This window comes from Magnolia sinica, chromosome 6 (assembly GCF_029962835.1).
Source record: "Magnolia sinica isolate HGM2019 chromosome 6, MsV1, whole genome shotgun sequence".
Lineage (NCBI taxonomy): Eukaryota > Viridiplantae > Streptophyta > Magnoliopsida > Magnoliales > Magnoliaceae > Magnolia > Magnolia sinica.
This window is the reverse complement of record NC_080578.1, coordinates 33,648,091-33,672,670: the sequence shown is the minus strand read 5'-3', so window position 1 is coordinate 33,672,670 and position 24,580 is coordinate 33,648,091. Positions and strand designations below refer to the sequence as shown.

Here is a 24,580-nt window from a genome sequence, read left to right as displayed (position 1 = left end):
GAATGCGAGCCCACATCATTTGGCCTGGGTATCGCTTTAGCGTGCAAGACGTGATGTCGGAACCGCGACGACGAGGTCACAAGGATACAAGTCTCAAGTTAAGCCAACTCTTATATACGAGACATGACTTAGGATTGCGCACAAATGCCGATAGTAGATCGTACATCATCAAAATTCGATCGGGAGTACTGTGGAAGCCTACGGAACGATACGGGTTATGATACGGGTCTCACATTGCTTGGTTTCCTTAGATTGTGGACTCTTGAATTCTTTAATCTTGACCTCTATAGATCCAATCCTTCACTTTGTAATTCTTTGAGCATTAAATCCATCCTTTAAGCATCCTTTTCTCCTTATCTCTCAAAAACACTTTGTAAGAGAACACATCTAATTAGATTAACTAAGTGCATTCATGTTTATAAAACTAAAGCATAAATATGGAGAAATATATAATATTTCACTCTCAACAATGAGCGTCTGTGTGCCAAATACCAATAGGCCGCGTCTCCCAATGTGTCAAGGTCGGTTAGAAAGTGTTGTGACCTTATCTACCCGAGGGTAGGGAGCTGTTAGCTAGGTCGAGTATAAGTAGCTCATGAAATGGATCCACTATCGGTGAGTTAGGTGAGCATTAACATACCACTGATGAGGAAGATAGTGAGGTCATTTCCACTCACTTGGTCATGTGTGCGATGCGTGGTAGCCAGTGTTGGAGTGTACTAAACCCCGGTGATGTTTCCAGTGATAAACTTTTCTGATATGTGGACTAGTTAAGGATTGGCATGTTTGCATTGCATCTCTAGCATATGATACTCGGCCACGTAGGCCTTGTATTACATAGCCTTAGTATAACTAACAACATTAATGGACTTGGCAGCTTAGCCCTTCATCATCTTCTTCATACCCTAATATTTATATTCTTGTCATATGCATTGTGCATGCACACACGCACTCTTTCAAGCTTCATAGGAGGCTTATGCACATTTTTTTATGATGCAGGTAATGCTAGGGCGTATAAGCAGCATTGAGCCTAGAGTATGAGGCTGGTCTTTTTAGTTCTTGATTATATTTTGTATTTCCCTTCCATATTTTACTCAAAGATTTTATATTAGTCGATATGTGGTGACGATGTTTTGTGACTTGGGAACACTTGTAGTTATACTCATTTACACAAAAAACCACCTTGAAAATCCTCATTATATGATCTCAAGATCGGAACTTGGCATATGGGAGTCGGGAGCCGAGAATGGGGTACTACAAAGGCTATTGGCACCGAATTCGGTGGCTAAAAATTTAATGAGCCCTATTCCCGAGTTTGGGGTGTGACAACCACTAGAGACAACTATCCTATGACATAGATCAACCTGTACACTTCCCAGTGGGCCTTAATGGCTAAAAACAACCTCCCATAAGGTTACAATACCAACTAACTGGCCATTAGGGCCCTTTGCACCACTCTTGGCGCTAAATAGGCACTATTTTGGGCAGCCCTTCCATTCCATACGAATTTCATGCCCTAGCTTAGGTAAGAAAGATAGTGAGAAGAAGAATAAGAGTGAGAGCAAGAGAGATTCAGTGCTCATTCTCACCAAACTTCTTTAATCGAACCCTAATCGTTACTAAATCCTTTGTCTAGTTCGTCTTTGCTTACGATCAGAGATAAAAATTGTACCTTATCTTCCAATTTATGCCTATTGGAATTAATTTTATATAGTTCTTGGTGTTTGTTTAGGAATCAATGTTTTCCCCTAAAACTGAACCCTATGAAGTCAGAGATTGAGAAACCACTTCCTAAGGTGTAGACTATTCTACTAGGTTGACTTTTATCAACCCTTAAGGGTGATAGACAATGATTGTCAATTGATTAATTAGAAATTCATATGATAATGATGCCTTAATTGGCTTATTATTACAATCCTAATGTTATTATTGTTAGTAGTTAACATGTTTGATGAAATGCCTGGTCAATATGAAATTCCTTCTATTGGAACCCTATTATGGCATTTGATAAATGTTGTTGATGCATATTGGTTTACATTGATATACATTGGATTAGAATGTTTCATACATTTGTTCTATTGATATACCCTAGTGGGGTATATATATGTGATTATTGATATATGGGAGATTATGTTGATATACATTGAATTGATATACTCGAATGTGATATTAAATTGTTTTATGACTATTGTTATGCATTTGATAAGTTAAATTATTATTACGATGTATTGAGCCCTGCTAGTTACTTGAGTAAATGGATGACCATCATGGGTTGAATATCACAGACTTATACAATCGACTGGGGTTTAACACGGATGACTAATGGTAGTTGGAACTACATGGGATGGTTTGTTCCTAATGTTAGTTTTGCCCGAGGTCTTCCATTATCGATCAAATCATTCTAATGCATGGTTTGATCATTCTTATGCTTGGTGATTTTATAACACTTAAAGAAGTCTAGGATACCACTATTATTAGTGAATTAAGTCCATTCATAACCGTTAGTGAGTTACGATCCTACAAAGACTCAAGAGTCGGGCATGGTAGTATAAGACACTATGCTAGAGCTATCAGACTATGTTAGGGTGATGAGCCTTCCCGTAATGTTCGTTGAGTACTAATGGAGGTGATGTGCCATATCGTATTAGGATATTTAGTCATTAGTGATATCGATGACAACCTATCATGTTATTATAAGAATTGGTTGATGAGGCATTTTTGCCTTGATTTGTATTGGCTGATGAGCCCTTAACTTATTTGTGATTATCCATGGGTGATGAGCCCTTACCATTGTTTGATTGTGATTGAATTGGGATTAATAATTACTTGGCTAATGATGCATATCATGACATTTATTGGTTATGCTGGTGGTGAACCATTATTTAGTTAATTGGTTATTTTGTTGATGAGAAAGTAGTAAAATTATTATTGCTCCCAGGACATATATCCACATATCATGTCATCCATGCACCTTAATAACCAACTTAGGGAATTTCATGTTTTGTAATACTATCATTGCCTATCCCTAATTGTATTGATATCATATGTAACTTAAGATAATGAAACCACTAACTTGATCGCTCACTCCCACCTGAGAGAGTGTTTTAAAACACCAACCAGATGATTTTGTTGACATAGGTACCATAGAGGCTGATGCCTTAAAGGATATGTATGTGGACCTCACGAAGGAGTTCTCATACTTCCAGTCGCCAGATTGGCAGTTGTAGATTGGCTCGTTCTATTGTCGAGATGTTTTGAGGGTTTTGGGTAGGAACATTTACAACTTACAATTTACACTTTGATCATTTTTTGACATGTATATTGAGTCCCCATCTAAGTGGAATTTGTGATGTGATGGTTGTATGGATGAATATTTTGGATCATCGACTTGCATACACTTTTATTTATATTGGTATACACTATTTAGGTTAACTTTTATGATTGTTTAGATACCAATGTAATCATATATAGAAATTAAACTTCAGCAAAGAAAAAGTGACACACGAAATATCAGGGATCGAGTTCATGCTCGACCCCTGAATTTTGGGGCATTACAATAATATATGTATAACTAGTATATATGTATAATATATATTACATATATATATATATATATATATATATATATATATATATATAAACAATAGATGAAATATATATATTTATCTTCCATAAGGTCGGGTAATGGGGCTCACCATTATGTGTGAGGAACATTTATCTCATTAATCAATGCAACCTTCAATGATGAGCCATGGACTACACCACAGGCAACAGTTGAGAGTGGGTACCCACCCATTAAAACCTTCCATATTGTATATCAGGCCCGCTGACATGTGGTTTTGACATATAACTATACATTATGGGTGATCCACTTGGATTAGAGGTCACAAAAAATTTTAGGCAATTGTAAAACCTAGGTAGGCCCCACTAAGTGCTTTTAAATATGTAAAATATGATTTTTCATGTTTTCAGATGGTATGGACCCGCATGAGTTTCGGATGCGACTGATTTTTTGCAAGACCCGTACCCTAGTCCGTACTGTTCCATCGACTCCCGCGATCCTTCCCGTCAAAGTCCGGCAATCCGAGACCTATAATCAATTTTTGCACGCGACATTAAGTCGTATCCTGTAGATTTGAGTCAGCTTAATCTGAGACTTGTACCATTGCGATGGCACCTTTGCCGCGGTTCCAATGTCGCGTCTCCCGCATCGATCCGATACCCTGACCGAGAGATGTGGGCCCACGTTCAGTTCGAGGAAAAACATCATGCGTTTGCAATCCTAAGAGAATCTCTACGACATGTCAAATCAATCCAATCAATCACCTCACATATCAAGTACATGTCTCATTCCCAAAAAGTAACCTCAAAGTCAACTCTCTCCCTCTCTCTCTTATACACCCATACATGTCAAGTACATGCCCATCACCCCATCACTCACTTCCCATCACTCCATCACACATCACCTCTCCTTATAACCTTCTCTCTCTCCCTCTCTTTCTCTTCATACTTTCAAAGCAAGTGGTGGATGTCCATGGCTTTCCCAAGTGAGAGAAAAGTGTGATGTATGTGGCCCACTCCCTATTCCAAAAATCCTTCATCCTAACCATTCAACTCTCATCACCCTCCACCAAAGTGAAGCATAAGGAGATTGGCTTTCCATTGGACCAAAAAGATCGACTGGTGGGTGCTTCTATAGGCTAGATTTTCATGTTTTTATGATGGGCCAAGTGAGGCCTATCGATTAATGGTATGGATCTTACTTTAGACCCTAGGTGTGGCCGATGGCCCACCTTGATTCTCATAATCATTCCATGATGGGGCCATTCTCCATGGACCCAATCATGATGTTCATTTTTCCTTGCATGAAGAGAGGTCATCTAGACCGTCCATTTTGGGTGGAGAAGGAATCTCCATCGTTGATTTTTATTTTGGTGGGCCCACATGTAAAGGGACCCACTTGATGTATGTTATAGATTATGCAAGGGAGGGCTCATAGTGCCAGGGTCCCTTCATCATCACATGTCCCTCGATCTCTCTCTCCCTCTCTCTCTCTCTCTCTCCCCCTCTCTCTCTCTCTTTATGTGATGATATGGCCATGTGGCCCACCTAGATGGACCCCCCCTTGAAGCATATATTTTATCCAAGCCATCTTTGGTGGCCCACCTGAGCAGGCCCCACCTTACACATATGTGTCATGCCAAGCCGTCCAGCGTCCAGAGACGCTGGACGTGAATGGTAAAACAAAAAAAAAAAGAGATTACTTTAGGTTTTGGGGTGGACCGCTCCCGCAGGCCCCACCTTGACGTATGTCTTTAATCCAAGCCGTCCATTTCATTCCTTAGATCATTTTAGGCGTTGAGTTGAAAAATGTAGTTGATCCGAATTTCTGGTGGGCCATAGCATAGCAAACTATGATTTTTACCATTAAAAAATAACCTGATGATTTTATACGCCAAAACACCTCGAATATTAGGCTTGTTTGGCTTGTTTTGAGCCATGGGAGCCAATGGAAGAGGTGAATTCCCCTGGTGTGGGCCCTACCACAGAAAAAACTCAAGAAAACCAAATTTTCAAATATATATATATAATAGGTACCAGCACCTGCTGCTGCTGACAGAGCAGCAGGCGCTGCAGCGCTATGGACGGACGGGTAGGGACCATGGGTCCCAGCCGTGGGCCCCACCGTGATGTGTGAGAACATCAGCACCGTGCATTTTGGTGGAGGCCCTTAGGGTAGTGGGCCCTCCAAAACTTAGACGTTTACATGGCTTAGGCGGCCCACATCACAGGAAACAGTGGGATTTAACGCCTGCCATTGAAATCAATTTTGGGTGTCCCAGAAGCTTTAGATCCATATGAAATTTATTTTTCCTTTTCATTCAGGTCCATGTGACCTTATCAACGGGTTAGATTGCAAACAAACGTTATGGTGGGCCCCACATGAAACCCACCATTGATGTATGTGTTTTACTCACACCGCCCACGGCTGTGGACGGTGGAAACTACCATGCTGTATGTGCTCTGTCCACACCGTCCATAGCACTGGACTGTGGGATCCACCCAATGATGTACGTGTTCTATCCATGCCATCCAGCCGTCAATCAGGCGAGTCACACAACAGGAAACAGTGTTGATTAAACATCTAACAGTGGAACCCATTTAGGTTGTGAAATTTGTTTTTGTGTGACCTTATCAACATTGGATGGAAAATAAATGTTATGGTGGGCCACACATGTGGACCCACCTTATGAAGCAGGTTGGTTGGAGTGCCACACACCAGCTATATTAATGGTGTATATGATGTCACCAAGTTATGTGGGCCCCACCTATTTCACCCTCACTGTCCATCTATGGAACCACCCTGATGCATGTGTTGCATCCAAATTGTCTAGTCATTTTGACAGAAAATTTTAAAGCTTGAGTTTAAAACTAAGTTAGATCTAGGATTAGGTGGACCACACTATGGAAATCAGTGGGTTAGACCGTCCACCATTAAAACCCCTTTCAAGTCATTGTGACCTTATGATCAGATTGGATGGGGAACAAATGTTATCGAGTGCCTTGGGAATTTTAATGGTGAAAAATCATTATCACCACTTATCTTGGGTATGGCCCATTTGATATGCATGGGGCCCAATTGGTGTGGCCCATTTGATATACATATGGCCCATGTGATGTGGCCCACTTGTCATATTTATGGCCCATTATTTAGGCCCACCTTGATATACATGAGGCCCATGTGATAAGGCCTATCTTGATGTATTTGTGGCCCGTTGTTTAGGCCCACCTTGATATTTATGAGGCCCATTTAATGTATTGGAGGCCCATGGGTCGAGGCCCAATGGGATGTACATGGGGCCTATTGAATGTGATTCTACCATGGTTTATGTAATGATATTTATGGCAGGCCATGCCTTAAGAGCAATGTTGGTTTGACGTCCACATTGTAAGAAAATGTTGGTTAAATGTCTGCATTATAACTCTCCCTAGGGCCCATTTATAGGCTCATACTTGTTGTGTGTAGGCCATCAAGGCCCATCTTTGTTGTGAGGATAGTTCATCACCATATAAAATGCTTAGTATAACTCCATGATTCATACCCATACGCATCATATGTATGCCTGATATGAGGAATGTTTGATCATAGCATACGCCATTGGGCAGACTATTTACGGGACTCCTTATGAGACGGAGTGCCCACATTATCGCGTCGTACACGCAAGATTGCTGCAAGACTAGATAGTGTGACTAATGCATCTCGCATATATGTGACTTGATCATTGTACGCCCTAGCGACATCAGGGTTGTAGCCTCCACAGGCACATCGTGGATGGCTAAATGGGACACCAAAAATACTTGGTTCTAGCACTATGGGCACTTAGGATGTCCTTGAGTGAAAATCTCAGAATCTCCGAGGCCAAGAGGTGCCCCAATGTCTAGACCGAGTAGAACATGAGCACCCGAGTGCCGAATACCAGTAGGTCACGTCTTCTACTATGTCGTGGTCGGTTGGGAGGGGGTGTGGCCTTATCCGCCCGAGTGAGGGGGCTCTAAGCTAGGCTGAGTATGACCAGCTTGTAAATAGGTCTGCTATCGACGTGCTGAGTAGGTATTGGCAGACTGCTGGCTAGGCGGATAGTGAGGTCTCTTCCACCCACTAGGCCGTGCAGTTAGGGAAGAGGCAGTCTGTGTGGAGTGTAATAGACCCCGATGATTTCGCCAGAGAGCAACCATTCTGATATGTGGACTTATTGAGTAGGAATTGCATATCCATTCATTCATTCATTCACTATCCACTCGGGCTGGTGGTGCGTAATTATTTGTTACGTGTACCATCGTATGGCCAGGATTTCGGTTGTGCGCGCGACTAACCTGAGATCAGGAGTTCACCACATTGTGTCTGACTATCCAAATTTAGGTATGAGACTGGTTTAGATAGAAGTCTCTTGTGATGGGCCCCATATCCTGTGATATTTCATACTATCATCCCGACTTCACATTCCAGTATGGTCATTTCATTCACACTGCATATTACATTGCATCCACAGTACTTAGCATTTTGAGTTATTATATTTTTGCACTTATATGGTCTAGACAGACTTAGTAAGATTTGCATATTACATTGCATCATCGGCATCTGATATTTGGCTTACACATTTGCATAGTCAATCCGCATTGCGTACTGATATTGTATGATCCATGATCGTGTTAGTATTTCCATTTATCCCGATGATGTATGATTTATGTGCTTCATTATATACTTGGCACTTACCTTACACATACTTACATCACCCTCTAAGCTTTCTATAAGCTTATACACGATAGATGCATGCAGGTGGTGTTAGGTTGCAACAGTGTTGAGCTTGGAGCGTGCAGCGGTCTTCTAGAGTTTTGATTTTTAACATATGTATTTCCCTTTCAGCATTGTACTCAAATATTTATATTAGTAGATATGTGATGATGATGTGTTTTGTGACTTGGTTTTGCTTGTGGTTATGCTCCATTACAAAAAAAAATCATACTGAAAATCCTCCTTGTAGGATCCCAGAATCGGAATCTGGCGTATGGGCGCTGAGAGTCGAGAATGGGGTACTACAGAGGCTGTCGGCACCGGATTCGGCAATTAAAAATTTTGTGAGCCCGTTTTCTGAGTTTGGGGCGTGACAAAAGTTGGTATCAGAGCATAACTTGGGAATACCTGAGGATAACATCACATATTTGCTGATAGCTACCTTATACTGCGTGAGTGTTGTGAACTTAGAATGATTAAATCCTCGAGTTCGAATAACTTAGAGATTTTCTGATATAGCTCCCTACCATTGATATTGTGAGGCTGTATAGTTTCGATCGTTTCTGTTCCAGGATTCGAGGTTCAATGTGATCATCATAGTGCTGATAAGGCGTCTTGGGAGTTAGAGCTTGAGATTCGTGGGTGTTATCCCCATCTCTTAGGTGTTTGATTATGATGATATATTGTGTTTTGATTATATATGATGTTATGTTCCCTACTTCCTTATGAGTTTTTTATTAGCTGCGATGGTAGTATAAATTTCAAGGACGAAATTTTTATTAGGTGGGGAGAGCTGTAAGACCTGTACCCTAGTCCATACTGTTCAATCGACTCCCGCAATCCTTCCCGTCGAAGTCTGGCAATCTGTGACTTATAATCGATGTTTGCACGTGACCTTAAGTCGTATCCTATAGATTTGAGTTGGCTTAATCTGAGATTTGTACCATTGCGGCCGCACCATCGCCGCGGTTCCAATGTCACGTCTCCCGCACCGATCCGATACCCTGACCAAGAGATGTGGGCCCGGGTTCAGTTCGAGGAAAAACACCGTGCGTTTGTAATCCCAAGAGAATCTTTACGATATGTCAAATCAATCCAATCAATCACCTCACACATCAAGTACATGTCCCATTCCCAAAAAGTAACCTCAAAGTCAACTCTCTCCCTCTCTGTCTCTTACACACCCATACATGTCAAGTACATGCCCATCACCCCATCACTCACTTCCCATCACTCCATCGCTCCATCACACATCACCTCTCCTTACAACCTTCTCTCTCCCTCTCTTTCTCTTGACACTTTCTAAGCAAGTGGTGGACGTCCATTGCTTTCCCAAGTGAGAGAAAAGTGTAATGTATGTGGCCCACTCCTGATTCCAAAAATCCTTCATCCTATCCATTTAACTCTCATCACCCTCCATCAAAGTGAAGCACAAGGAGATTGGCATTCCGTCGGACCAAGAAGATCGACCGGTGGGTGCTTCTATAAGCTAGATTTTCATATTTTTATGATGGGCCAAGTGAGGCCTACCGATTGATGGTATGGATCTCACTTTGGACCCTAGGTGTGGCCGATGGCCCACCTTGATTCTCATGATCATTCCATGATGGGGCCATTCTCCATGGACCCCATCATGATGTTTATTTCTCCTTACATGAAGAGAGGTCATCTAGACTGTCCATTTTGGGTGGAGAAGGAATCACCACCGTTGATTTTTGTTTTGGTGGGCCCACATGTAATGGGACCCACTTGATGTATGTTATAGATTATGTAAGGCAGGGCCCATAGTGTCGGGGTCCCTCCATCATCATGTGTCCCTCGATCTCTCTCTCTCTCTCTCTCTCTCTTGTTATGTGATGATATGGCCATGTGGCCCACTTGGATGGACCCCCCTTGAAGCATATATTTTATCCAAGCCATCTGTAGGTGAGGCCCACTTCACATATGTGTTGTATCCACACCATCCATCATTTGGTGGCCCACCTTACACATGTGTCCTGCCAAGCCGTCCAGCGTCCAAAAACGCTGGACATGAATTGTATTTAAAAAAAAAAACAAGCGATTTCTTTTGGTTTTGGGGTGGACCACTCCCACAGGCCCCCCCTTAATGTATGTTTTTAATCCAAGCCATCCATTTCATTCCTTAAATCATTTTAGGCGTTGAGCCGAAAAATGAAGTTGATCCTAATTTCTGGTGGGCCATAGCATAGCAAACTGTGATTTTTACCATTGAAAAATCACCTGATGATTTTATATGCCAAAACACCTAGAATATTGGGTTTGTTTGGCTTGTTTTGAGCCATGGGAGCCAATGGACGGGGTGGATTCCCCTGGTGTGGGCCCTACCACAGAAAAACCTCAGGAAAACCAATTTTTCAATATATATATATATATATATATATAAATAGGTACCAGCACCTGTTGCTGCTGACAGAGCAGCAGGCGTTGCTATGCTATGGACGACGGGCAGGGACCACGGGTCCAGCCGTGGGCCCCACCGTGATGTGTGAGAACATCAGCACCGTGCATTTTGATAGAGGCCCTTAGGGTAGTGGGCCCTCCAAAACTCAGCCGTTTACACGGCTCAGGCAGCCCACATCACAGGAAATAATGGGATTTAACGCCTGCCATTGAAATCCATTTTGGGTGTCCCAGAAGCTTTAGATCCATATGAAATTTGTTTTTTCTTTTCATTCAGGTCCGTGTGACCTTATCAATGGGTTGGATTGCAAACAAACATTATGGTGGGCCTCACGTGAAACTCACCATTGATGTATGTGTTTTACTCACACCGCCCACGGCTGTGGATGGTGGAAACTACCATGCTGTATGTGTTCTATCCGCACCGTCCACAGCACTAGACAGTGGGAGCCACCCAATGATGTACGCGTTCTATCCATGCCATCTAGTAGTCAATCAGGCGGGCCACACAACAGGAAATAGTGTTGATTAAACATCTACCATTAGAACCCTTTTGGGTTGTGAAATTTGTTTCTATGTGACCTTATCAACGTTGGATGGAAAATAAATGTTATGGTGGGCCACACGTGTGGACCCACCTTATGAAGCAGGTTGGCTGGAGTGCCACACACCAGCTATATTGATGGTGTACATGACATCACCAAGTTATGTGGGCCCCACCTATTTCACCCTCGCTGTCCATCTATGGAACCACCCTGATGCATGTGTTGCATCCAAACTGTCCAGTCATTTTGACAGAAATTTTTAAGGCTTGAGTTCAAAACTAAGTTAGATCTAGGATTAGGTGGACCACACTATGGAAATTAGTGGGTTTGACCATCCACCATTAAAACCCCTTTCAGGTCATTGTGACCTTATGATCAGATTGGATGGGGAACAAATGTTATCGTGTGACTTAGGAATTTTAATGGTGGAAAATCATTATCACCACTTATCTTGGGTATGGCCCTTTTGATATGCATGGGGCCCAATTGGTGTGGCCCATTTGATATACATATGACCCATGTGATGTGGCCCACTTGTCATATTTATAGCCCGTTGTTGAGGCCCACCTTAATGTGTATGAGGCCGTTGCTTAGGCCCACCTTGATATACATGAGGCCCATGTGATAAGGCCCATCTTGATGTATTTGTGGCCCATTGTTAAGGCCCACCTTGATATTTATGAGGCCCATTTGATGTAATGGAGACCCATGGGTCGAGGCTCAATGGGATGTACATGAGGCTCATTGAATGTGATTCCACCATGGTTTATGTAATGATATTTATAGCGGGCCATGCCTTAGGAGCAATGTTGGTTTGATGTCCACATTGTAAGAAAATGTTGGTTAAATGTATGCATTATAACTCTCCCTAAGGCCCATTGATAGGCCCATACTTGTTGTGTGTAGGCCATCAAGGCCCATCTTCGTTGTGAGGATAGTTCATCACCATATAAAATGCTTAGTATAACTCCATAATTCATACCTATACACATCATATGTATGCCTGATATGAGGAATGTTTGATCATAGCATACGCCATTAGGTAGACTATTTACGGGAGTCCTTATGAGATGGAGTGCCCACATTATCGCGCCGTACGCGCAGAATTGCTGCATGACTGGATAGTGTGACTCATGCATCTCACATATATGTAACTTGATCATTGTACGCCCTACCGACATCAGGGCTGTGGCCTTCACAGGCACATTGTGGATGGCTAAATGGGACATCGAAAATACTTGGTTCTAGCACTGTGGGCACTTAGGATGTCCTTGGGTGTAAATTCCAGAATCTCCGAGGCCAGAAGGTGCCCTAACGTCTAGATCGAGTGGAACATGAGCGCTCGAGTGCCAAATACCAGTAGGCCGCGTCTCCCACTGTGTCGTGGTCGGTTGGGAGGGGGCGTGACCTTATCCGCCTGAGTGAGGGGGCTATAAGCTAGGCTGAGTATGACCAGCTCGTAAATGGAGCCGCAATCGACATGCCGAGTAGGTATTGGCAGACTGTTGGCTAGGCGGATAGTGAGGTCTCTTCTACCCACTAGGCTATGCAGCTAGGGAGGAGGCAGTCGGTGTGAAGTATAATAGGCCCCGTTGATTTTTCCAATGAGCAACCGTACTGATATGTGGACTTATTGAGTAGAAATTGCATATCCATTTATTCATTCATTCACTATCCACTCGGGCTGGTGGTGCGTAACTATGTGTTACGTGTACTATCGCATAGCCAGGATTTCGGTTCGGCGCGCGACTAACCTGAGATCAGGAGTTTACTACATTGTGTCTAACTATCCAAATTTAGGTATGGGACTGGTTTGGATAGAAGTCTCTTGTGATGGACCCCATAGCCTATGATACTTTGTACTATCATCCCGACTTCACATTCCAACATGGTCATTTCATTCGCACCGCATATTACATTGCATCCGCAGTACTTAACATTTTGAGTTATTATGTTTTTACACTTATATGGTTTGGACAGACTTAGTAGGATTTGCATATTACATTGCATCACCGACATCTGATATTTGGCTTCCACATTTGCATAGTCGATCTGCATTGCGTACTCTGATATCGTATGATCCATGATCTTGTTAGTATTTCCATTTATCCCGATGATCTATAATTCATGTGCTTCATTATATACTTGGCACTTACCTTACACACACTTGCACCACCCTCTAAGCTTTCTATAAGCTTATGCACGATAGATGTGTGCATATGGTGTTAGGTTGCAACAGCGTTGAGCTTGGAGCGTGCAGCGGTCTTCTAGAGTTTTGATTTTTAACATACGTATTTCCCTTTCAGCATTGTACTCAAATATTTATATTAGTGGATATGTGATGATGATGTTCTTTTGTGACTTGGCTATGCTTGTGGTTATGCTCCATTAAAAAAAAAAAATTCATACTGAAAATCCTCCTTGTATGATCCCAGGATCGGAATCTGGCGTATGGGCGCTGGGAGCCGAGAATGGGGTACTATGGAGGCTGTCGGCACCGGATTCAGCGATTGAAAAATTTGTGAGCCTATTTTTCAAGTTTGGGGCGTGACATTTTTGGCACCCTAGAACTCAAAGCGATTAATTAGAATAAATTTTCATGATTTGTAGGTAAACATTTGTGGCTATAATGAATAATTTTTTCATGCTTAAACTAGACAGATTATATGAAATTCAAAATAGTGTATAGATTACATTAAATCCATCAATGGATAGATTACATGAAGTTTAAAATAGTGTACATATTATATGAAATCCAAAATAATGCAGAGATTACATGAAATCCAAAATAGTGGACAAATTAAATGAAATCCAAAAGTGGACAAATTACATAAAATCCAAAAGTGGAGAGATTACATGAATGCCAAAATAGTGTATAAATTACATGAAATCCAACATTGGACATATTACATGAACTCCAAAATAGTGTACAAATCACATGAAATCCATCCAAAAGTAGACAGATTACATGAAATCAAAAGTGGAGAGATTACATAAACTCCAAAATAGTGTACAAATTACATGAAATCCAATAGTGGATAGATTACATGAACTCTAAAATAGTGTATATAATACATGAAATCCAAAAGTGTATAGATTTCATGAAACCTAACATTAGATAGATTATATGAAATCCAAACTAGTGTGCAGATTATATGAACTCCTAAGTAGTATATAGATTACATGAAATCCAAAATATTGTATAGATTAAATGAAATTCAAAAAGTATACAGATTACATAAAATCCAAAATAGTAGACAAATTACATATATAATTAAATAATACTTCAAACTTCCAACAACAATAAGTTAATTTAACATCACAATGGGGCCCATAGTAAACCCCACGTACATTATAGTGAGTCCCACCTGCTAGGTTTGGGCTTACTACGATACAAAGAGCACCAAGAGGAGTAAGTCGAGAAGTAGAGAATGCCAATAGAGCGCCGAAATGAACACGTTGAGATCTCCAAGAGAGTGCTATGAGAGCTCTGAGAGAGAGAGAGAGAGAGAGAGAGAGAGAGAGAGAGAGAGAGAGAGAGAGCACTAGGCTAGGGTTAGGGCTCGAAGGGAGGGAGAGGGAGAGAGGATGAGAGGTAGAAATGAGGGCTCTCTTACCTGAATTTTTTAATACCCAATTTCAAATTATCGACATCATTTATCATTAAAGAACTAAAAATGCATTCGACGGCAATCGCCATCGAATTGTGCAGTCATTTTTTCCACATTTTTATGTTGTGCTCTCTGTCTCTTTTCTCTTGTTTCTCATTTTCCTTTTGGGTTTTAGTTAGTCTCCTTCTCTTTTGTCATTTTCCTTTGCTTACAATGATCTTATGCATGTGTTTTCCATAACATACCTATCATAATATTAGGCACGTGTATGCACAGAGTCTCAAAGCTCAGACCCTTACCCATTTGTCACTAGCTCAACCCACACCCAACCTAAAATAGGTTGGACGTGGATTGTACAAGCCCACCCCACTTGCCACTCATCAATACACAAAACACTGATTGAAAAATTGAAAGGAAAGTTGCATGGACAATTCACAATTGTAAAAATACTCATCAGATTGAATGGCTAGGATCATCCATTCATTGATATTTTTGAGGCCATAGATGATCCTAGAGGTGTCCAATCTAAAGAATCACCTAGATGGGTAAAGCATATTCTCTTATTAGGCTGTAGCAGGTTAGAAAAACTGTAGAATCATGTCAGAGGAAAAGTCTCATACTCTCCAAAGTGCTTTGCTTGGTACTCACATACTTGATCTCAATTTCAGTCACGTGATTTGTGTGGGCATGCCAAAATTGACTATGCAACTCAATTTAAACCGAACAACTATGACCCCAAGCGCCAAGATAGCCAAATACATCGAAAATCGACCGTATATGACCGAGATTGACTAAGGTCGGTCACCTATTCAGCCACTTGCATAGTGTTTCTTAAGATGATCAGGTTATTATAAGAGGGTGGGGTTCGTCCTCTGAAAATAGGTTACACTTCTGTCTTACGTACGAAAGGATTTTTTCAGTATAGATAAAATAAAAAGAAAATTCTTATAGTCGACTGTAGAGATCAATTACATAGCACCTTTCTGAATTGAGAACTTTGCTTGATACTCAAACCAAATCTAACGTATAAGCATAGACTCGAATTACAACTAAAGTTAGCAATTACTTGATTACTGCCACTGATTACACTAACGAAAGTAAATGAAAGATAATATCGATTACACTAAGGAATGTAAATGACTAATAATGCTAAGGAGCATAAGATAATTGAAAGATAGATTTGATTTTGGTTGATTGGTATGAGATGCCTCTTTTACCGAATATCAAACTATTTATAGTCTTAAACCGATTATTTGGATGCTTCCCACACTCTGGTGGTTATTGTAACTGTTTCAGCACTACATGGCCTTCTGGAGACTTCTTTTTAAATTTGCTACCTGTCCTAGAAACCACTCTAGTTTTCCTTACCAACTCGACTGCATCTTTCCATTTTAACTGCTCAGCCAAACTTCTCAGACATATTTCATTTTCTAGCTTTCCTTAGTTTCTCAATCTACTTTTGGACGCCTCCTAGTCACTCGATCTACTTTTGGACACTTATCAACTGTTCTTTCTACTTCCGTACAACTATTAACTGCTTACTTTACTTTGTCAATTAAGGTTTTGTCTTGCTTTCTTTCTCAGTCGACCTCCTTGATGACTCTTGGCCACTTGATTTTCTTTTGAATTCCTTTAAACAGCTCTCTGTCTTATTATCCCATCAGTTGTGATTTTGTAAAAAAATACTCCAAGCATTCATGAAGATCTTTAACATACAATATCTTTCCCTTACTATTACATGTGTCCTTTCCAATTGGGTTTTCTGAGAACAATCAGAAATAGGGTACAACATTGCCCCCCGCCCTACCACACCGCTTCACCTTTGGTCGAACTCGGCCATCTTGCTTAAGAAACGACAAATTCGACCATCCTTGTCGAACTTAACCATCTTGATTGAGAAAAGTGGCAAATTTGGTTATCTTGGTCGAACTTGGTTATCATGATCGAAGAATGACAAATTTGACTGTCCTAGTTGAACTTGACCATCATGATCGAAAAATGGCAAATTCAACCATTTTGGTCGAACTCGGCCATCTTGATCGAAAAATGGCAATTTTAATTGTCTTGGTTGAACTCGGCCATCATAATCGAAGAACGACAAATCCGGCCTTCCTAGTCGAACTTGGCCATCTTGATCGAGATACAACAAATTCAATCGTTCAAGTCAAACTCGGCTGTCTTGAATGAAAAGTAGCAAAAGTGGGCATGACAATGGAGACTGTCGGTCAATCCATACTGAATATGACTTATGGTTGATTGAGGTAATAATATAACCAAGAACTTGGCCTACTACTTCATTAACCATTTGAATAATTTGGTTACGATTCAAATGGCATGATTTGGCCATTGGAGGTGGTTCATGGCCTACTTGATTTTGTCTTCCATGATATAGTGGATTTTCAAGGAAGGGCTGCCCCTCAGGTATATCCTGATTTTCTTCTTTATGATAAAATTTTTAACCTCCTGCTCTGGTCGCCTGAACTCGGTGAGTGACGGAGCATTCTGCCCATCCTAAATCAGAACGGGAAGGGTATTCCGCTGCAGGGGAGGTATCGATGGTAGCTAAACCATATTACCGACAGAACTTCATTTGACATTATACTGCGTCACTGTAGGTGCTCTTTCGGTAATGATAGTCATCAATTGATACATGACCTCGATCTGGTTAGTCATCTATCTATTAACATTCTCAATCTAGACAAGAAATTGCTTGGCTTGGGCGTATATAAACTCTTCATCAGCTTTTCTATATTCTTAGTCGGGAACCTATTGCCGATCTGCTTCTGGAAACCTATTGCCGCTACTTTCACTTATGTACGGTTATCGACCACTTGCTTTACTTTATCGACTAAGGTTTTGTCTCAGTTACCTCTAGGTCGATCTCCTGCATAACCTCAACTACTTAGTTAACTTTTGAATTCCTTTCAACTATTCTAATCTTATCATACTGTTACCTATAATTTCATATATAAAAAAAAATACTCAAAACATCTTTGAAATTTTTTTACAATGCAATATCTTCCCATGTACATGTCGAAATGGTTGAGTTAACGAAAAAACCTTTATAGAAAAATAATGTTCAAAGCAACTGATGGGTTGAAATATAATGGACAGTTAAAATGAAAAGCAATCAACCGATCAGGTGGTTGGATGAAAATAAATCAATCCCATATCATATGTTAGGATTGTCTACAGCGAAACATCATCAAGGCTGGTGACTGGCAATGATATCTTATATCTGAGTATTTACCATAACTTCGAAGACGCGGATTTCTTGTGCCGCAACTTCAGGAAGTCCATGTAGTCGGAACCTAGGTAGGGCCCACAATGACGTTAGTTAGAAATCCACGCGTCTATCCGTTTTTCCAGCTCATGTTAGGACAAGAGGCTCCAAGTGAAACAGATCCAAAACTCAAGTGGACCACACAAGAGGAATTAGTGAGGATTGATTGTCCACTGTTGAAACATTCGTGGGGCTATAAATTTTTTGGATCAGCCTGATATTTTTGTGTTTGCAGTTCATCCCAGAAGGAATGATCTTATGAACGGCTTGGATGGCAAATAAACATCACGGCGGACCAGGAAGATTTCATCATTAGGCAGTTCTCTCCCCCACCTTTTAGCGTCGTGTGGCTAACTAGAGTTTTGGATATGCCTCATTTTTGGTGTGATATCTTGAGATGAACTGGCAAAACGAATGGACGGTGGAGATTTCTCGTAAACATCATGGTGGGGCCCACCTAGATTCAGACTGCGGACTTCGTGCTGCCTGGGCCTACTAGTGATATGTATTTGGAATCCAAACCGTACATCTGTTGTCCCTCCTCGTGTTGACCGAACAAACAAATTATCATCTTTACCCCAAACTCACGCCTTTAACCTGTATGTTCAAGTGGTTTGGCCTACCCGAGTTTTGAAATGGTCTTATTCTTTTGTTGCCCCTTCGTATTGCTGGGGCATATCTGATGAATGGTTCGGATGTCATATAAACAAAACGGTGGACCACACATTCCCCACACAAGTTCCATACCAAGGCATCACCTACCCATTCCCCCAGCGATCCATTAGGTGTGACCCACCTGAGTTACATATGACGCTGGATTGTAGCATCCACATCTAAAATATGACGCGTGATCCATAGGCCCGAATAACTCCAACGTATGGTAATTATCATTCCAGGTTGGTCATCTATCTATAGTTTCGCTAGAGTTATACGGGTACGATTACGAGCGCGCGTCTATAGACTAATGCACTCTGCCAGAGTATCAAATAACTCCAGATGGGCAAATAGGTATTTTGACTTTACGAGAAGCAGAAAAAGCCAAGCCGAGTTAGAGTCAGTGGCTCATGCAAGCCGGTAGAGAGAGAGAGAGAGAGAGGTTTGACCGATCTGGACAGTGTCCAAGCCGTTGGGTGGTAGCGACAGTCATGATTCGGTTTGAGGGTTTTAATAATCTGGTGGAGCTCATTGGCTTCCTCTCTAATACCTAATATTACCCTCTTCACTCGCCGCTCATCCCGCCATTATTACTCCTTCAGACAAATGGACGCTACTTACTTTTGTTTATTTATTATTATTTATTTTTTTTCTTTCCTGATCCGCCGTACTGTCTCAATCTGTAGTTCGCAAGCCCTCCTTTTTAGTGTTTCGAAACCGTTCATTTGGTGGGCCCACCATCAAATGGCCATGTTGGAATCAAAACCCAATAGTTTACATTCAGTAAGGGAGGATTAGAGCTGTAACAACCACCCTTTTTTGTTAGTGGGCGTTAATCAGGTATGATGGATTGGGATCATATATTGAATGACAAAATGCTGGGCAAGGATCAACGGTCCATATTTTAAATCTTGGATGGGACCTTTCACCTACGGCAGTTTCTTCCTTCCAACGCGCAACTTACATCGAACATCCAAGCCGTCAAAACAATCAAATGGGGAAAAATCATGCAACCTTCATCTATACATCGAATGAGATTATCTGCTGTCCATTGATTTCCCTTGTAGGGAGGGCACATTCTTTGAAATATCCCGTGGAGTACTGAAAGTAGTTTTGGACGGTTTACGGACATTGAACGGCGAGAATGGAGGGTTCCAACAAGGTGAGGGATAGAAAGAGAGAGAGGCGAAGCGTTTTCTGTATTAATATAATCTCAATCTTCTTGAAAGGGGTGCGACTTGCAACTCCTCTGCTGAGCTTTTTCGGTTACGAGAATAGCTGCAGAGAGAGAGAGAGAGAGAGAGAGGGGATTGTGAAGGGATCTTCTTCCATATTGCTTTTTTTCCACAACAACCCCACATCATGCATATACACCATTTGTACCGTATATAATACTAATTATTTAATGTTGGGTTAGAAAATAGAAGGCTGGAAGCCAGCGAAGCATATATCCAACCCCATTATAAAACTATAGAAAAACTCACTCCTCTCGATTCATTGGACGACTCTGCTACTCTTGTCGCTGGGCCCCACATGTACTCTTCCTCTCTCTCCTTATATCTTCCCATCTCTCTTCTTCTCCTTTTCCCTTCTCTCTCTCTATTTCTCCTCTAAGTAATGATTTTCTCGTTGCTGAGGAATCTGAGGTGTTGCTCTGGAAGCAGAGAAGGAAGAGGTTAATACAATACGTTCATGAGATCTTGCATTCGAGACATTGAGACCTCTACATTTCTATATATACACACTCTCTCCGTGTATGCGCTCGAAGGAAGAGGGGAGGGAGAGAGAAAACAGGGGATTTTCTCGTTTTTTTAAAAAAATTTAATTTTCATTTGGGTTTTCCTATTTTCTTTTGTTTTCTTGGGCTGGGTTCTTTTTCTATTCTTCATGTCTCAGCATCGGCAATTCCAGATGGGTGGTGGTTGCGGCGGCGGAAGCAATGCCGGTCAGTCGCAGTACGGCGACACGACGTATACGAAGATCTTCGTAGGAGGGCTGGCTTGGGAGACTCAAAGAGAGACAATGAGGCGGTATTTCGAGCAGTTTGGAGAGATCCAGGAAGCTGTTGTTATCACTGACAAGAACACCGGAAGATCCAAGGGCTATGGATTCGTAAGTCTTTCTTTCTTTTTCTCCTCATTCTTTCATTTTCTTCATTTGTGAATCTTGATTGGTTTTCTTCCTTCTTATAGGTGACTTTCAAGGACCCAGATTCAGCAATGAGAGCCTGCCAGGACCCATCTCCCGTGATCGACGGTCGTCGTGCGAATTGCAATCTAGCATCCCTCGGTGCACATCGTTCCGGCCCATCTACTCCTCAACAGGGTTTGTAGTTTTCCTTTCACGTGGAGTTAGAATTCATGAATTTCAATCTCCTGAAAATCCATACTTCTTGCAGGAACGGGTCGGTTCAGATCCGCACCCGGATCCACCCCACCCGATTATCAGGGCACAACCACAACATATTTCCAGCAACATGCTGCTCAATACTCATTTCCTTATTCCGCCTACGGGTAAAAAAAAAAAAAGACAAATGAAAAATTCATTTTTCATCTTTCTTCAATTCCCATTTTGCAACCAAACACTCCAATGGAATTACATTTTGGGTTTCAGGTATACGGGATATTCTCAAGAAAACATGTATCCAATGGTTAGTATTCTCTCTTTCTATGCATCCAATATCAATTGATTTCGATAGAATTACGTGATAGAAGCATAAAATTTGAAATGATGCAGAGTTATTATAGTGTATATGGAGGGCACCAATTTTCGCCTTATTACGCGGCGGGTCCCGGATTTTATCATAATTTCTATCCTTACTACGCCCAATATGCTCAGAGTAGCCAGTCACAGGGCAGCTATGGAATGCAGTATCCACAAATGGTACAATACCCGTATTTGCCTCAGCATCATGGAGCTGCCGGAATCCTTTCGCTCCCTGTTTCCGCTGCGGCGACCACAGGTCAGATATCTACCTCAATTTCATTAGAATGTGCATAGATTGTTAGGATCCATGGCAGGACTGAAATCAGTGACAGCCACCGGCGGAATGCAACAGGTGTAACTGCAGTGGCGGGGTCCGGTCCTTCCCAAGGTGGGCCAGTAACATCCACTGAGCAGAATTCGACGGCTTAATTTGATAAATGGGGAAATTTATCCCAGTGCGAATGGCTAACATCGACAATGAAACGACTAATTGGGAAGAAGGAAGTGTTGGGAATTTCCTGTTTCTTCCCCTGGAGGGGCCTAAACACGCATTCTGACTGTCCATCAGAACGGGCCATCAATGTGGAGAGCTCGCTTCGCTAATTGGGTTCCATCATCTTCATCAAGATCAATGCCGTGGCGGTCCGCCATCATCATACATTGTTTTGCATTACTGGTCATTGCTCTCTAGGTTAGGTGAATTGGGTTTTTACTGTTTGGTCATTAGCATTTAAAAATTAGATTTGTTTATGTATTAACCTGAGGTCGGATGTATAATTGGTATCCGATTCGATCTCGAAGAACTGACTCTTTAGGCTTTCATGGTGTCTCTGAAATCGCGATTTTGGTGACACCAATCTTTTGTAATGAGCGGTGGTGATCAATTCGGAGAGTGATTTTATATTCTCTGGATCGGATTATCCGCTTCGGATTAGTAAGAAAGCAGGGGGGCTTGGATAGCTCTTCTGATTATATTAACTTGTAATTTTTTGTTAATTATCATTCTTGATTTATATTTAAGGTAGGATTAGTTAGGAGTTGGTTGTCTCTTTCTACCTTCTTCTTCCTTCTCCTTTCCAACCATCTTTTCTTTGGCCTATCACTTTCAGTTGAATCTTTTTCTTTATGTTCATTTGCTTGCTTTTTGGGTATGGAGAGATGGGATATTTGGAATCCAAGGATTACAGATGGGTCATGGGCTTTTAAATAATATATTAAAAAGCCTTGGAAAGGAGATCATGCAAGTTCTGTTGTTGCATTGTGTTCTTCTGATGATGATCTGATGGTTTGATGTGATCAGTGGTGGGGGGACGAATCCGATGTGAGAATCCTGGTCTAGCCACTGGCCAATGTGGCAGGCTTGTGTGAGGTCTACGACACTCATCATGTTGGCCCCACCATTTATATGTGTGCATGAAGACCAGGCCAGTTTCTTTGACAAGGAAGAAGACCACATGTATGTGCAATCTTGATTGTTGGTGGGCATTGCTGATTGTCCATTTTGGGAAGCGGATGCCACAGGGACGTGTCCCAAGCTGTGGGACCCACCGTAATGTATTGTGTTTTATCCACGCTGTCCATCCATTTTAGGGCATGAGCTAAAACATGATGCACATCCCAAGCTCAAGTGGACCACAAAATAGAAAACAGTGGGGATTGAACGCCTACCGTTGGAAACTTCCTGGGGCCCACCGTGATGTTTTATTTGTCATCCAACCAGTTCATAAGGTACACAGACCTGGATAAAGGGCCAGCACAAATTTAAGCTGGATCCAAAACTTCTGTGGCCCGCAAGAAGTTTTCAACGGTGGGTGTTCAATTACGACTATTTTGTGGTGTGGTCCACTTGAGCTTTGGGTCTGCCTCAATAATGAGCTGACAACAGATGAAAGGCCTGATAAAACAAATACATCATGGTGGGCCCCACAGCTTCGGCCACGGGGTGCCAAAGGCAATCCGTTTCCTTCATTTTGTGTACACGTGTTGCCTACTTGATGACACCCACATGATCAGTGGTCCAGATCTCGAAGCCACTAGAGTGCGATGGTACGATACCTTCCCCTACCAATCCAAAAGCATTCTCAAACGAAGAAAGGGTAATTTGAAATAAGCTGTCGGAGGTTTTTTAAAGGGTCCGATGCTAGAGTTATCGACTTCGAAATATTGATATGAAAACCAATTCATATTCGAGCTTTTATGCTCTACTGGGCCAGCCATAGAAACATTCTTTGAACGAATGATTGTGTATGAAGATGAATTTCGAACATTAAAAAGTAAATTTTGAACGGCTCATATTCAAATCTAATAGCTAAGTAATTATTATCATCAATGAAGCTTCTATAAAAGGCAGTAACGAAAGCATGAAAAGGTCTGATCATCATCTAGATGATGCAATGACCCACCATCCACATGCATGCTGCACACGTGGCATACATTTGCCTTAATCTAATTCGGAGTCATGGGGTCCTCCATAAATGGGCCGTGGCTCAAAATCATATCTGTTGTATGATCCTGACCAATGAATAATGGTGGTTAGTGTGCTGAACATGGACAGTTGACCACGCCAATCTCAGACCTGATCATCCTCTGGTTGTGATCATTTTGCTCCGACGCATCTTTATTGGGGCCCACTATTTAAACGTCTTGGATGCTAGTAAATGCATGCCACGTGTACAGAGCCCATCTACCTGCCTATGAACTGTCACACTCTGTCAGGAGTATCAATGTTTTTTCCCTCTGGGATGAAAAGAGACCCTTTCCGTTTTCTAATGGACAGGAACCCACGGACTGAGAAAACTAGGCAACTTTAATTCAATGTGCGGGCAATGGATATTGACTGGGGAGTGGTGTGGGTCCCACTACCTTGGTCAAAATGAAATGCATCTTGGCCACTCGAGACAAGAATCGAGGAATGGAATTTAATGAGGAGAGAGAGAGAGAGAGATGGAATAATGGAAGGTAAGCTGCATTCAATGGCAGGCTATTTAAGGTTAATCTAGGAATAATGAGGATGGTTTGATCATCGTGTTATTATAGTGTGTGGACCATTTAATAAATACACATTATA

General features: G+C 41.6%; 1 protein-coding gene across 3 annotated transcripts; it reads left to right on the top strand.

Moving 5' to 3' along the window:
• Window positions 1–20,058: 20,058 nt before the first annotated feature.
• On the top strand, window positions 20,059–22,566 carry LOC131248637 (uncharacterized). Of its 3 annotated transcripts, none has more exons than XM_058249002.1 (6): window positions 20,059–20,919; window positions 21,000–21,132; window positions 21,206–21,320; window positions 21,421–21,457; window positions 21,544–21,769; window positions 21,846–22,566. In XM_058249002.1, exons 1-6 carry the CDS (start codon window positions 20,695–20,697, stop codon window positions 21,869–21,871), a joined length of 762 nt encoding a protein of 253 aa, XP_058104985.1. In that variant the 5' UTR covers window positions 20,059–20,694; the 3' UTR covers window positions 21,872–22,566. The 3 variants fall into 3 exon arrangements, with proteins under 3 accessions (XP_058104985.1, XP_058104986.1, XP_058104984.1); XM_058249003.1 differs by having other exon boundaries at window positions 20,068–20,919; window positions 21,646–21,769; window positions 21,866–22,566; XM_058249001.1 differs by having other exon boundaries at window positions 20,072–20,919; window positions 21,866–22,566.
• Window positions 22,567–24,580: the final 2,014 nt, after the last annotated feature.

Coding starts and splice junctions, on each gene's coding strand:
- LOC131248637 (XM_058249001.1), top strand. CDS start 20,695: ATGTCTCAGCATCGGCAATTCCAGATGGGTGGTGGTTGCGGCGGCGGA. Junction 21,133..21,205: donor CCCATCTACTCCTCAACAGG/GTTTGTAGTTTT, acceptor TACTTCTTGCAG/GAACGGGTCGGTTCAGATCC. Junction 21,458..21,543: donor AAGAAAACATGTATCCAATG/GTTAGTATTCTC, acceptor GAAATGATGCAG/AGTTATTATAGTGTATATGG.